The 15,488-nt window shown below is 46.2% G+C and overlaps 2 protein-coding genes and 1 long non-coding RNA gene across 3 annotated transcripts; 1 reads left to right on the forward strand and 2 right to left on the reverse strand.

Moving 5' to 3' along the window:
* Nucleotides 1–196: 196 nt before the first annotated feature.
* bricd5 (BRICHOS domain containing 5) lies at nucleotides 197–7,047 on the reverse strand. Its single transcript, XM_015360497.2, has 6 exons — nucleotides 6,671–7,047; nucleotides 5,903–6,034; nucleotides 4,944–5,096; nucleotides 4,328–4,435; nucleotides 1,181–1,334; nucleotides 197–533 (listed from the first exon to the last, which is right to left on the reverse strand). The coding sequence occupies exons 1-6, from the start codon at nucleotides 6,722–6,724 to the stop codon at nucleotides 439–441; spliced, it is 696 nt and encodes a 231-aa protein (XP_015215983.2). The 5' UTR covers nucleotides 6,725–7,047; the 3' UTR covers nucleotides 197–438.
* LOC138224283 (uncharacterized) lies at nucleotides 3,350–5,590 on the forward strand. Its single transcript, XR_011182711.1, has 2 exons — nucleotides 3,350–3,482; nucleotides 4,394–5,590. It is a non-coding gene; the product is annotated as an uncharacterized lncRNA (long non-coding RNA).
* Nucleotides 7,048–7,123: 76 nt separating the features above from the next.
* pgp (phosphoglycolate phosphatase) lies at nucleotides 7,124–14,802 on the reverse strand. The gene is made up of 2 exons (XM_015360260.2): nucleotides 13,895–14,802; nucleotides 7,124–11,707 (listed from the first exon to the last, which is right to left on the reverse strand). Exons 1-2 carry the CDS (start codon nucleotides 14,484–14,486, stop codon nucleotides 11,382–11,384), a joined length of 918 nt encoding a protein of 305 aa, XP_015215746.2. The 5' UTR covers nucleotides 14,487–14,802; the 3' UTR covers nucleotides 7,124–11,381.
* Nucleotides 14,803–15,488: the final 686 nt, after the last annotated feature.

Genomic DNA, 15,488 nt, shown 5'->3' on the forward strand with positions numbered 1-15,488 from the left:
ACTTGAACCGTGACATCCCATGAAAATAAAATAGAGTTTTCACGCAGCCAGTGGATGTACAGTACTTGACCTTTTGATAATGCACTCCTATAGATCATATCCGGTTAATAAGCACAGGTCAGCCAAGCCTCTCGGGTATATGTGTGTTATTTTGGCAAAACAGGAAAAGAAATCATGTGACGGTCCACTGCAGGAGTTTTGAAAGGCGGGTGTTTATTTTACAGCCACCGAGTGGTCATGGGGGTATCGACCACATGAAATAGTTCCACTTTCTTTCTCGTCCTCACCGAGGGGAGAGGGCAGCTCTTCTGCTGCTCCTTTGTCTGCCAGCCTAACTAGGTCGGGTTCCCCCAGGGTTCAGCGAGCGCTTCTGGCAGTCCGCAGTGAGGAGGAGAGCCTTGGTCCCAGGCTGCAGTGGGATGTGGACTCAGTCCCTGCTCACTCAGGCAGGTAGTAGAAGCACACGGAGACGCAGACGTTACTGGGGAAGCATATATCGATGCAGAAGTAAATTAGCCTTTGTTTTCCTGGGCCTGTGAAAACAGACAAAGGGAAAGGCATCACTCACACTTCCTCAGACGGGATCTAGGCCAGAAGGCAGTCCCATCCTTCAGCCCAGAGTAACTTCAGCCTCAAGAACAAAGTTGTCCTTGTTATTTACAGGATCACCTCAGAGGACGCGCCAAAAAAGTGCTGCTCCACTGCTGTATAATGTTCCTGCCTTGAAAGGGCAGTCAGGAAGATAAAGGATTCCTCCTGAAACGTTTCTAGTTCTTTTTACCTTTCTGCCTGAGTGTTTGTATTCATCTTTTGGTGGGTAGGGATCTGAGCCTAGGATTGCGGGTTCAAGACCGATTCTGTAACTTTAAATTACCCCCGTTGCTCCATTTAATTCAGCGTTCTAACTAGGTTACTGCACTCAAGGGTGTGTTCAATCTGTGCTGTGATCTCCAGTGTGGCGTCTGGCTGGAGTCTCGGACTCTGGGGTCGTGTAATGCTATGAGGCTTGAGAAGGACGCTGACCCAGGCTGGCTGTGTTTCCACACGGCAGTGACCTGTGGTCTATGGATGCTTCAGGAATGACAAAGGGGTGGATGAGCTGGAAAAAGACCAGAAGTGTTGGCTTTTTAATCGAGGGAGGTTTGGGATCAGTGGGCGAACAGCTGGCCTATCCTCTCACCATCAGCTCGGCGAGCCCAGTAGATGGGGCCGTGCTGGCAGAGGGCTTGCAGGGGCTCCTCCAATGTCATGGCATCTACTCCCGAGCCCCCCAGGACCCCCAGAAACTCCGTCTGCCATCGGGTCTTGTTGCCTGGGAGCCAGAAGTGATTGACCTAAGGAAGAGACAGAAGAGAGTCGCAGTGCTCAGACACTGGGGGTCGGGGGGCCTGAAACTGGAAATGCGACGTCTGTTTGAGAAGGAAACGAGCTGCCAGTTTTTCCCAGCTTAAAAAAAGAAAATGTTAATGAATAAGAGGCAATTCCCCAGAGGTGCTTGTCAGACGTCTTTAGATAAAAAACTGTTTGATCAGTCTATAAAAAAACATGCAGCACGATCACTGAGCTGTCGATCTGAATTTGAGCGCACTTAAGGTTTTTTTTACACCAAGTGGATTATTTTTGTTGGACATTCAGTTCCATTTAATCCGGTGTCTAGTCACCGCGGCTCTCGCAATATAGAGTGGTACATGTTGTTTGTGTTATACCAGACTGTAGTACAACTGGACCAATTATAAAACTAGAAAACAAGATGGAAATAAATGTCTTGTGGTGATTAATAAGGGTCAGTGGAGGCTGCTGTTGATCTGGCAACTAGCAGAGTTTCTTTGGGAGGGATGTGAATGGATGGGCTCCAGGCTGTGTTGAGGAGTACCTGGAGAGGGACGAAGAAGCGAGCTCTGATTAAGTGAACCTCCCCAGAGAGTAACTGGCCTGTCCCCAGGGCTCAGCCGACACAGCGCAGTGTCACAATCGCTCCCACCTCATTCAACCCAGCACCCAATTCACCCTAACCGGGCAATTACTCCTGTCCGGGAATAAAACTATTAGAGGAATTTTTCCCCTTTTCTTTTTTTTCTCCCCTTCTTCAAAACTGTCGCACTGCACAGAAGGTCCTTTCACATCAGTCAGCCCTGCACTGTTAGGCGTGTCACAAGAACCCCCAAGCGGCCGGTTTGACCGAATTAAAGGAGAGGAGCTGGCCGATTTCAGCTCGGGAGCTGGCCGATTTTTGAGCTCCACTAGCCCAGTGGGTCCCACTCCTGGTCTTGGGGTGACCTCCCCCTTGTCTTTCAGTTTCCGTTCTACTCCAGTTCTTCACCAGTGGGTAATAGATCTCACCCGCCTCTGTCAGAGAAATCTTCAAAATCGTGTCTAGCTCGTCTAGAAGTGGGTTGGTATGTGTCACTACAGGTTTTAAGCTGTACCAAATTCCGACGCTCAGAACTGGGGTCATAGGTCACTCTGTGTCTCCTAAAATGCCACCAGACTGACCTCTGCAAAAGGAAATACAGTAAACCACCTTGTGGGCACGTCTGGCACATTGCCAGTCCCACCTGTGATTGTCCGTCTCAAACTGACCGCCTCTTGAGATCAGTTTAGTGAGAATTCACATGGAATTAAAATATTTATTGACTGGACATGGTGAGATTAGTCGCAACCTGCTTGGCTCTGGGCTGACCTCCTGGCCAGAGGATGAGGAGGCTGGGACCCCACCTTAGAGTGAGGAGAGACCAAGGGGCAGCTGCAGAGGGGGTGGAGGAGAGATTGTTCTGTCTGACAGTTACTGCTTTCTGGAAACAGTGTCAGGAATGACTCTGAGCTGAAGTGAAAGAGAACTGGGCTGCTGTCAAGGAAGCACACTCTTAAGCACAAGGAGAGCACAGACTGCTTCTGTGTGCTCAGGCTGCTGTAAACCACACGTGAAGTGGAGTAGTTAGGTGGCTAAGGAGATGGTAGTGCTGTTGTTTTTTCTTACAGATTTTCACACAAGCAGAAACATAAAGATTAGAGAGGTCTCTTCTCCAGTAAATGGAATGGAAAAGCACCCTAAAAAATGATTATATGAAAGAAAGCCAAAGAAATATCAGCAAGGCCAGAACTGAGAGCATTCATTCTGCAAGCTAAAACACCGTAGCTCCTGATATTCCACTCCATTAACTGCAGTGCAGCAGTGTGTACAGAATGGTCTCTTACATCTCAAGAGCTGCACGGTGTTTTTTTTCTTTTTAGCAGGGACTGCAGATAAAGTCCAACAGAGTCTCCATTGTGTGTGTGACGTGCTGTAATGAGATCCGGGAGGGAGATGGCAGTGGGATCGGGTGTACTGTACAGACCAGGTCGGGCTTACCGGAGTGCTCTTTCAGTGTCCTGCTCTAGCATGCTGTCTGCCGCTCTGTGCTTTGGGCCAGGAGACTGGAAGAATAAGCTTCTGCTTAATGGAGGGGCGGAGGGTGGGGCTTAGGTCTGCCCTCCACTTACAGGTAACCTATGTAAGGAACCTGCAGAAAGTCTATTGATAGTGCTGTGACTATAGACCACACACACTGCTTTCTACTGAGGGGCTTTGAGTGCTGAAGTCTGCCCTCTGTGAAGCAGACTGGAATGTCAACATGGGCGGATCCTCTGTGGCTCAGGATCTGCACCTGTGGCTGGAAGGTTGCCGGTTCAAATCCCGGGGCCGGCAGAGGAATCCTACTCCGTTGGGCCCCTGAGTAAGGCGCTTGCTCCAGGGGCACTGTGTAAATGGCTGACCCTGTGCTCTGACCCCAACAGCTTGTAGCCTGATCCTGTCAGGTCTCAGCAGTCAGCACCACCAGTGTACTGACCCCTTATTTGACCTGATAATAGGTTTGATCTGACCTCATCAATTTGTGCTTAGTTTCTAAACATGTAGCTTTTGAACTACTGGGCTTCATAAGTAACTTAAGATCTCCAACCTCCGACAAATAAAATAAAAGGTACAACCAAACCTCTCGTTGGTCCTGTTAAGGATTCATTTAAGTAAAGCGCTCGGCTGCAATGTGGGTGTCCCAGAACCTGGACTGGAGACCTCTGCTATGAGGCATACCAGTTTGCTGCTGTAAGTGATGTTGGCGGACCAGTAGGGGGCGCTCTGCCCTCTGGAACACAGTTAAAAAAACAGCAATCCTGTATGGCCACCAAGGACGCTGTGCTTTAGGAGGCCCTGTACCTGAGACAAGCTGTCCAACTGAAGTCAAACCCAGGACCAAAATGTGTTAAAAAAGCCCCCCTCCACACACCTTGTGGTACCTTATATTTTGATAGGTCGATTTCTTTAATACGAGTTGCGATCTTACCAACATACCTTGTGTTGGGACATGTTGAGGAGGGTGTGTACGTTTTCAAAATCGGACGTCTCCATTTTTTGCAGGAAGCAGGCATCCCGGCTCTCTGGCTTGTAACATATTAAGCCCTGAACAGAAACCAAAAACAAATAAAGATTCACGAGAAACTTCTCGCGTGAAAAATGCCCCATCCCCAATCTGGTATTCGACTTTCTTTATCTAAGTGTCTCGCATCAATGGACTGGAAAGTTCCCTATCAGTGCCACAGCAGCTGGGCTGGTTTCCATGGAGATAAGTGAACAGACCCCCCCGCATTGCAGGACAGGAGGCCAGTCCATAATGGGGACACAGGAATGCTGGCCCCCACTCACACAACTGGGGGGACTGGAGTACTGGGCTAAGGACCCTCACAGCAGCAGTGTGCAGCGAGGACAAACCCACAACCCACCAGTCTTGATCCCAGAGACTCACTTGTACAAAGGGTCTGGATGACACTATTTTTACAGAAAGACCTCTTTGTGGACAACTGGAAATCTTTCCCAGATTTAGAAGTATCCTAAATGGATTTTTGGGGGGGCTTTTACTTGGAAAAAAAAAATCCCCCATCATAGTACAGAAGTAAGGAGAAAGCCTCACATTTTTCATGTCGAACAGCACAGCGGAGGTGAGGTTAGTGTGCGATGTCACGTAGTAGGTCACCACCTCATGGCACCTGTCGACGAGGGCGGAGTGGTTGAGCAGGACGCCGCTCTGCTCCTCCAGAGTCACCCTCACCACCTGCAACACAGACTGCGACACGGGAGACGCCCGGAGACGGTTGCCTTCTTCTGCCTCTCTCAGGCCGCCGTCGTAGCCATCAAAGCCGACCGGGGTGATTTCGGGTTTTGTGCGAATTCGAGTTCTTAAATATCCGGCGTTCCGCAGGATTTGGCCGGGGCATGAAAACTTGTGAGGATGCATCGCAGTGCCCAACCACTATAGTTCCGAAAAAACTACAACACCCCGGACTCGATCTCCACCGTTATCACTCTTAAACCCGCTCGCCGATTTCTATAACGAACAGTGCCTGCAAGACACTTAAATATACCTAGACACCTAAGCAGACACCTAAATACAGCGCACGTCCAAAAGTTTTTGTTGTGCTACTAAAACTGTATTAGTTGTAATATTTATTTATTCATCACCGTACTATTTTTGCACTGTTCCCCCAATTACTTTTGTCCTGTTGTATTCTTTTCTCTGCTTGCGTATTTGCACAGTTTTGATTACACTGTTGTTATTGTTATTGTGTTGCTGTCTATTGTCTTATTTTCTGTTCTATTTATATACTGCACCTGAGAGACTAATGAGAAACACTTTTCACTATCCTACGCACCCGTGTAAGTATAATGACAAATAAAGTTGAATTGAATTTAATAACTTCGGAAACGTGAAAGCATTTCAGGATTGTTCTGAAAGGCCGTAGAGACGTGGAGCTACCCCCCCCATACACACACACACAAGTTCAAGCAGGTGCACAGTTAAGTGCGTGAGATTAAAACTCAATAAGTTTTCGCTTTTTGTGTGCAAGAGAGCCGGGAGAAGGTGGTTCTTACCTGCGGGTGCTTCCTTTTGACTCCGAGCAGCACCATAGCGCTGACGGCTATGGCCAGCAGGAGCAGGACGACACCAACAGAGCCCCACAGCGTCCTGTGAGGAAAAGGCGACTGCAGAGCTGGGCTCCTGTCCTGTTGCGGGGGGTGACAGAGGAAATTTACTGTAGTCCCAATTTGTGCGGTAAAGTTAGTGCTCCGGCCTGGGGCCGTTCTCCCTCGGATGCGGTCAACTTGAGACTACATCTATCCGCGTTTCGCCTCTGCCTCCCAGCAGTTCCCAGTCCGGGGGTTTCTAGGGGGGCGGTGTCCGATGAGCGACTACCCCGGGCACAGCGCTGGGACGCTGGGCGCGTCTTTTCCGCAAGACGCGGCTCACATCACCGAAGCAGTTCGCCCTTCTCAGATTTGAAAAATCCTAACGCCCTTTCCCTTCGCACAGAAAAGTATTTCGCCGATGCAGACTACGTCGATCAAATCTAAACGCGAAGAGTGGGGATAGACCAGACGCTCATAAAATGACAAAGATTTCGTAGAGAAGAAAAACGGTTTCAGACTTTCCGTTGACAGAAATGCTGTTAGAAGTTACATATGAAGAGCAGAATATAATGCCTCTAGAAATGTAATTAACAAACTCATGTGAACACCTGTATTTAAAGTAGTTCATAAATTAAACTCGTCGCTGAAATGGTCAAAATCTATCCTGGAACTTCAGCATAAAGCATTTCTGTTTCGGAAAGACAGATTTCTGTGTCTTTTGTGGTTTCTCACCGAGCACTGGGTGTCTCGGGGGCCGGCCGCCGACCTGCTCCAGCAGCCCTTCATCCTGGGTCCCGCTGCTGCGCTCCGCTGCGACCGCCTGAGCGAGAACAGCCGCGCACCTGGGCGGCTATAGAGCCGGGGCGCGTCCCCCTGGCCGCGGCCCGCGCACACGTGATCGCCCCGGGACCGGACCCAGGTCCAGCATCCCAGACAAAGGACAAAGAGGGCGAGAGGGAAGTCCGGGAGAGGACAGGGGCTGTCATCGGGGAGAATAAGATAAGAGGCTGCCAGCCGGCGACTGACCAAGGTGACTCGAAGGAAATGCACGGTATCGTACAGGCAGTGTATTGTAAACGAGCCAAACAAATTAAATGAGCACCAAGCTCCCCTGTTGCACTGTACCCCCAAAACAGGCGAAAAAAAATTAACCCTCCAATAAATAACGTACTAAAACCCATGAAAAAGTTTTCCAGTGTTTTTTTTTTATTGCATAGACTCTAAACAGGAGTGAATTGTTTAACACAAAAGGATATTAAGGACATGACCCGACATACAGTATTACCGCTGCTTTGTCCAATGAGTCACAGGCATAGCTTGTTTTGGTTTTATAGCATGACAAAACAGATAATTATTGCACTTTGGACAACTATTTCACAGTGGTCTGTAAAAACTCTGTTGCCCGTCTTCGTTTGCATAATATATTACTCTATTCTAACGCATTTTTCTTCCTTTGTTCCACATGTCCAGTGGCTGTGGTTTCTGCTCAACATGATTTACAGTACTCTACAGTAGTCACACAGTGATCATCAACAGGTGTGTGTTCAACATGTTGTACAGAGCATGGACATTAAAGTACTTGGAATTAGTGAGGGGGCTTGAACCGAAACAGTGTAAAACTTTAAGTTACATATTATTTTTGGCAATACAGGCATAGCTGTATCCTATTAGAGGTTTTCTTAGTTGGAAAACTTCTCAAAAGTGCTTTAGTATGACCAAAGATTCAACCTGGGAACTTCTGCAGCAGGGTACTGGAGGGTCGGTGCTTTTCTAATGGTTTTCAGTCAATCAGGGCTCTTAAAGAGCTGAATCAGGTCATTATCGGCTTACCTGGACTAATCTAACAGTATCTTCCAGCTCTTCAGGTGCTGCTGTCCAGGGACAGAAAGCCTGCAGATATGCTACCTCCCTCCTAATGCATCAAAACTGCTGGATTTCAGCCTCTTATGGAAGAAAGGGACCAGCAGGTGTCACTACACCCTTCTGGAAGTCCCAGTACAATAAGCGACACTGTGCTGCATTACTATAGGTGCTGCCCTTTGGATAAGGCAACCCAAGGCTCCAGTCTACTGTGGAGTGGGGCTGCTGGAGTATACGAATCGCAAATTAGTGGAGTGCAGCACTTCAGTAGTGGACAAAGTGGGTCCCCTCCTATTTGTAAAGTGCTGTGAGATCCTTTGGGAACAAAAGTGCTGTCTAAATATAATTCAAATTAATCAAAATGGACGTGTATGTGAAAACTGACCAACTAGCCTACAGTAACTCACACGCCAGCTGATGTTTAACTTCGACATGGTCCAATTCTCACATCAGAATGATCAGATTAAACACCCTGTCTGAACACTTTGTAATTTTCAAGTTACAGTGTGAAAGGAATCGAGTGAAATGGACTCCAACAGCAAATACAGTTGCTGATGCCCATGCGCAGGCCTGTGAGAGAGAAATGCAGTTTCTCCTTGGCACATGCCATATAAACAAGTTTGTTTTTAACATTGCTCATAAGGAATGACTGGATTTTTTTCAACAGTACTGTGAACCTGGGGTAAGAAATAAAAGAAAAGAGTACTTAGACGTTTTGTTTAGGCACAAATCTCCATTTGGAGCGTTTAATGTAGACCAGATTGAATGGAGTAGCTTGTGCAAATTATTAACATTCATAAAGCAAAAAAAAAAATGACCACAAATTGTTAGAGAAGAAAAACATTTTTGACTTTCAATTGACAAAAATGCTCCCCAAACATTTCCAATTGCCACGGCACTCTTACTTTTTTTATTGGAAGCAAAATAAATTTCTCCATTTGTTCACTTTTCCTCCAGTCCGTACAGTGGCTCTTTCAGAAATCCTTCTAATGTTCAGCATCAACTGTTTATCAAGAAAAGTACTGAGCAGCTATTAATGTACTGAGCACCATTCATTGACAGTAGGTACTGTTTGTTAAGATATTATCGAAAGAAACTGAATCAAGAAACCGTATAATAAATTAATAAATGCATTATTTGTTATTTGAGAGGATCCTTTTCTCGAAATCGTGTGAATCAGAAAACTGTAACCTAGGAATTTATGCTAATTGTATACTGCAGCTACCATGATTAAATAATAAATTACCCTGTTATAGTAATAATAAGGAAAAAAAAACCATAGGGATTGTTTAACTACTAGACATTTTTCAGTTATATATCCACACACGTATAACAGAGGCTGAATCACTTTAAGCTGCTTTTCCAGCAATGAACAGAAATCATATTGCCTACCACACACACACGCACACACACCTACTAAACCAAGGATTGTCAATTTAGACATATGGATTACAGGGCTTGGAGAGTCTTTGCCATCCTGTGCAATCCTTAATTATTTAATTGATCTGCAGCACCTGGGTTAATTCAGTAATTAAGGATAAATTCAGTACTTGTTAGGCAGTTTAAAGTTCAGTACTGGCAGGGAATCCAAGAGCCCAGATTTGTTCCTGGTGCCAGAAACATTACAGTAACGCAAGCATTAAAACGTCAAGCACAACTATGCAACACGTACCACAATGTTCTTTCTCATATAAAGAAGAAAAAGTAATGCACTCACGAGTCCACATACCTTGTATTTAATAGCTTGCTTTCAGTGAGCTAAATTATTAAATTGATACAGTGGTGCTTTTTGTTTCAATTGGAGATTTCTTCATGTGTCAAATTGTATGAAACCTGAGTAGAACAGGTTGGCCAAACCTTACTGAATACAGGTCTTTGTTGTGATTTTGGGGCAGTTCCCAAACGCACAACATTGTTATAGCATGTCTTTCAAGGAGAACCAGAGAATGAGTACAGGAGAGCACAAAATACAGAATTACGGGGAATTTAGAGACACGGAAATGAACCTTCTATTGTAGATGCACAGATGTTATCTGAGTCATATGACATCAGCTTCACTGGAATGATAAGTAAAGGTCAACATTAATGGATTGTTAGGTCAGAATGGTTCAAGCCAATAAGAGTCAAGGTGATTTTTGAATGACACTTTTACTGTATGTTAATTAAAAAAATAATCAATACAGAAGCAGCCAGTTGTTGTGTTTCAGTATTATGAGCAAGGCAGAGGATAAAACGTATTTTATGACAAAAAGAACTAAATTAAATGAGTCTGAACACCTGCAATCAAGTAAAATGCCTTTATTAAGGCACAGACTCCAAAGCCATTATATTTCATTTTTTTCTAAACCTGGTCTGTTTCGGCAGTTTGATTGTGTGAGTAAATGTCATGGTCATTTGCAATTACAATAGCACATGCCGACAAGCAACTGGCTAAAATTTCCATTCCAACACAGTTTCTGGAATTTGGGATAAAGATTTTTTGAGAGGGGATCACTGCCAGTGCTATAATTCAATATTTTAATATGTAATGGAAATGTATTATATTAATGTAGATTACTTATTTAACTTAGCTGCCAAACATACAGCTTTTGTGCCAGCCCAAAAAACCACTTCAATTTAACCATGAAATAATACTATTACAAAAAACAGGACCACGAAGCCCGATTCGCCTCAGTGCCTGCCTGGTCTGTTCTCCCTCACATCTCAGTAACACTGATGAAGTCAGAGCATCTCTGTGCTCTGGTAGAAATCCATGCATAACAGCAAAATCTGACCAGCCCTTCAAATTCTGGGAGGAAGCTCTTTTATTACTCATCTGTGTTGTTACACAGTTGCCTTGGTAGTGACAAAAACTCAGAAATACGGTGCATTCTCTTGAACGCGTTACATGCTGGAGCTACATCTGTTGTTAGCGTTTATACAGCCTGACGTAATTAAGCTCTAAGCCTCAGTCTTAGGACTGTTAGGAGTGCAAGTTAAAATCCAAATATCACTTCAAGAGAAACAAAAACTTTCTGCATGCACCTGAGGCCGATTTGCCAGTTCTAGCATCTATGTTTTGAACTATTTTCACACCTTTAGGAAGGAACGCAGGGCATTGTACTAGCTATCCTGTCTCTGTTCCTTTGAATTATCAAAGCCGCAAATTTGGCTTACTGAACATTACTATAGTGTACTGTATTACATACTTCAACAACATATATTTATGTTAAATAAAGTCAGATGCTGAAACACGAAGTACTGTTTTGATAGCCTATGGCCAAAGATGGGGGTTAAAATTTTAGATTTTAGGAAACTAAGGGGTTAATATGTCATGGAAACAGAGCCCCACTGTGTCTTGGTGCAGAAGATAAAGAGCTGATCAAATACTGACTCTTTATTGAAGACATTCGCTCTTCTCTTCCTCTAGGGGCCAATTTAAAGGAACTGCTAAAAGAGAACGTACCTCAGCAGATCAGTCACATCACCAAACAGTTCAAATTAAATAACTCTGCTGCTCCGGAAAGGTGTGTGATCCAACACATGGCACTCTGCCTCTCTGTCTCGCCCTCCTCTCCTCTCCAGTGGGGCAAGGGCTTGTGGTCTATCCCTGCAGCGCTGGCAGGAGCTCGGAGACGCTCTCTACATAGAAGTCGGGCACCAACTCTGAGCGCGTGGGGCAGCCACTCTCCTGGTGAGCCTGGGCCTCTTCCAGCCTGGACACCCCCGTGAGGGTCAGCAGGGTCTTCAGGCCGCACCTGGTGCCCAGCAGGATGTCCGTGTCCAGGCGGTCGCCCACCATGAGGGTCCGGGCAGGGTCCAGGCCGTACTCGCTGGCCACGCACTCGAACATGAAGGGGCTGGGCTTCCCCACCACCTGGGCCTGGCGGTGCGCCGCCGTCTCCACCGCCCGCAGGAGACAGCCAGTCCCTGCAGGGAGAGAAGGGGGCACAACACCCACAGGTCAGCAGGGCGGCGCTGGGCTGGGTGAACCCGCGTCGTGGTCACACGCATTAATAAAAGAACAGCTGGCGGTAAAGCCTTCAGTTACAGGGGCCCTAGCTTATGGAACAGTCTCCCACCCCATATCTATGAATTGGCTTCATTACTGTGCTCTCCTCCCCACTAACAGCTGGTGTGTGGGGAGCGTTCTGGCGCACTATGGCTGCTGTCGCATCATCCAGGTGGGGGCTGCACATTGGTGTTGGTGGAGGGGATCCCCATTACCTGTAAAGCGCTTTGAGTGGAGTGTCCAGAAAATCGCTATATAAGTGTAAACAATTATTATTATTATTATTATTCTGGATGCCGAGTCAATCTCAGCATTCAAATCCAGACTGAAGACCTCTTACTTCAGCCTAGCCTACTCACACCTTACAACACAGCCTGCTGCAACCATGGCTGCTGGTGCTGCTGTCCCTGCCATTGTGTGTCTGTGTTGGCCCACCAGGTAGATACATCTGTTCTGACCAAACTATCCTATTCTCCTCCCCACATGTGGGCTGGGCACCGTCTGAGTTGGACGCTGCATCACTGCCATGGATCCAAGAGGGACATCGTGGATATAGCTATCGTTTAGGAGGATTTTGCTGGTTTACAGAGATCTGAATGGAGTACTGACACACAGAAGACATGGTGGATGGATTAATACTCTCATTCATTTATTCCCTTTTTTTAATTCTATAATGTTAGCATGCTCAAAGGGGTTGAGCAGCCGGTTGACCTTGGACCCCTAGAGGTGTTTTTTCTCCTTACTAAGGAGTTTTTAAAATAACTGAAAATAATCAACTGCATAAGTATTCAGCCCCCTTGCTTTGACACACCCCAAATGACCTCTGAAGTAACTAACTCTCTTCTCCAAGTCACAGAATTACTTGGCTGGAGTCCACCTGTGTGCAGTTGAGGTGTTTCACATGCTATCAGAATAAATACTGTGTCCGGGAGCTTCCCGACTTAGTGCAATTCCGAGGAAACACTACACCATGAAGACCAAGGAACATTCCAAGCTGACCCCAGACAAGGTTCTTGAAAAATACCTTTCTATATGCACTGTATATAGTGCCTTTGAAAGTGGTTTCTCAAAGCGCTTCACAGGAAAGAAAAACACAATGAGAGGAGACTGCAGGATTACACAATTACAGTTAGGGTTTGGAATACAGTGGGAAAGCAATTAAACGAGTAAAAAATGAAGGAGGAAAAAAGGGAATAAAAACAGGAAATCGGAAGACCGGCGAGAGGAGACACGCCGGCGTTCCACCCTCAACAGGAGACGAAGCAATTAAGAGGAGCAAGGACCCCAAGGCCGGCCCAGCGGATGTGGAGGGGCGTTGTGAGTTCTCATTAGGACGTAGAATTCAAAGAGGGGATAACGACGTGTCAGCAGTTGTGCACGTTTGTCAGGAGGATCAGCAGAAATCTGCTTTCCTGCACAATGGCAATGGATTAGGTGGGGAAAGGGGTTATCTGAATAACTCCTTCTTGTGTCACGTCAAGGTTCAGGTCTTTCCAAAATCGGGAGCTTGTCAGTCAACTGAACCACGAATTTAGCCAATTTCTATCAGTTTAAACGGTAATTTCCTACCAGTTAAATTAGTAAATTTACCAAGCAGATCTTTTATGAATTCCCGCTTTCTAACTGTACGTAAAAAAAAACTCATGGGCAAATTAAAAACGTCTTTTTTTTAGAAGCAGTAAATTAAAAATCTAGCAAATCAAATGAGTTCAATTAAACAACTGAAGGTCCAGTCCCTGCACACAGCCGCGTCACTGTACCTTGGACTCTCTGAAATAACTGATTTCAAAGTACGCAGACGCAAATGAGATCAATAAAACGTCAGGGAGGCGTTTTCTACAAACGTTTGAAAATGCTTTGCGTGTCCCCTCCTTTAGTCTGTATGTACAGCATTTAACAGGCATCTGGAAATCCTCACCCCGTCGCTACAGCAGGTAACGCCGGATTAAAACGCGCAGAAGAGCACCGCCGGTATGACGTCACTACCGCGCTGATGGTGCTAGAACATGGCAGGGGGACAATTGCGAAACGCTTGCGCGTCACTATCTTCACCTATTATAAAACGTTCAACAATCAAAATGCACGTATAAAACCCATGTACACACCTGGCACAGCCTTGCCACCTTCCAGCGGTAGCCTGGTATCAGTGTTGGTGCCTACGAATAGGCAGTCCGAGTTGCTGAGGTAGTGAAGCGCTCTGTTGAGCTTCATGTAGCTGAAATGCTCATCGAAGCCGACGAGCACGGCTTTGACTTCGGGATCCAAGGGCACACTCGCCCAGTCGCTCTGCCCACCCGAAATGGGGTCGGGGCCAACCCCCACATTCTGGATCCCTACGTTTTCCAGCTCCTGCGCCATGGCCTTGCTGCCAATGAGGTAGACTTTGCCGGCCAGCTTCGAGATGTGCTTCAGGTACACCGCCGAGCAGTACGCCGTGCCGAACACGTCCTCCTGCCGCGCGTCGAAGCCCAGCCGGCTCAGCTTCTCCGCGTACATGGCCCTGGTTTTGGTGCTGTTGTTGGTCACAAAAAACACCCGCTTCCCGTTCTTCTTCAGCGAATTGACGACGGCCGGGGCGCCGGCGATGGCCTGGTCCCCTCGCCAGATCACCCCGTCGCAGTCGAACAGGACGTTATCCACCGAGCCCAGGAGCTGCTGTAGCAAGGGGCCGCTGAGTCGGTTGCATTTAGACGCCATTGAACCAGCAGATGCGCAAATTAGAGGGAGACACTGTGAGGTTCTGTGCCCCAAAGCCTTACTGTCACGTCGGCTCTTTCTTTCGTAGTCTGTTTTCCTGGAAACAAATTAAAAGTGAAATGTCCCGTTGGCAGATTAGCCGGTATCAAACAGATTCCGTTAAGTTCAGCTTCCCAAAGCCCTGGTATCTCGCCGGCTCCTTGGCAGCCCTTTTTTTTACTGGAAATGAGCTGATTTGAAATGAAACTGGAAGCCGACACAGGTCTGAAGGGGGAAATGAGTCTTCAATGTCGCAGGATTACTCACTCGCAGACAGTCCACGGGATTTCAAAGCCGACCTCCTCATTGCTCAATTTACAATGTAGCTGACCGGCCTTAAAGAAACAGTACTCTCATTTTTTTTTTAACTTCAGGCTATGAACACCTCAGCGCAGACGCATTAAAAAAAAACAGCCTTCACGATAGATTTATTTTCCAATTTAAAAGAATTAAAGTACTTGGCAAGCTCAATTCAATGCGACTTTGTAAGTAAATGTCTGGACAACATAAACTACTCAACACCCAGATGAAGCGTGATCACATTTTAGAAAAAAAACTCTGCAGACCAATATTTCTGACATCACTAGCTTTACTATTTAGGCTACAATAAAATTGTTTTCAGGGGAATATCTTATTGTGAATACTGTGATTTGAGCGGTTTGAAGAATCTCTCAGATGTCGCAGTCAGTTGGGAAGAACATTACAGCGGGCTGCGCAAAGTTATCATATTTTTTAAACGCATTTATATTTTCAGTTGTATGTCTTCTATTTTAAATCCCTGCAGCGCTTTTCCAACCCCAATTTCTCCGGGTACTAGCAGGAAAAACATTTCGGCCAAAAACGATGTTAATCGCTGTAAATCAGAGTGGGTAGAGAGCACCTGGTGCGGCGTAAATTCACGTCTTCCGTTGTGCAACAGAACCAAGGCAACAAGTGCAACACAATTAGCTAAATATAATATTT

The sequence above is a fragment of the Lepisosteus oculatus genome, chromosome 19 (assembly GCF_040954835.1).
Source record: "Lepisosteus oculatus isolate fLepOcu1 chromosome 19, fLepOcu1.hap2, whole genome shotgun sequence".
Taxonomy (NCBI): Eukaryota; Metazoa; Chordata; class Actinopteri; order Semionotiformes; family Lepisosteidae; genus Lepisosteus; species Lepisosteus oculatus.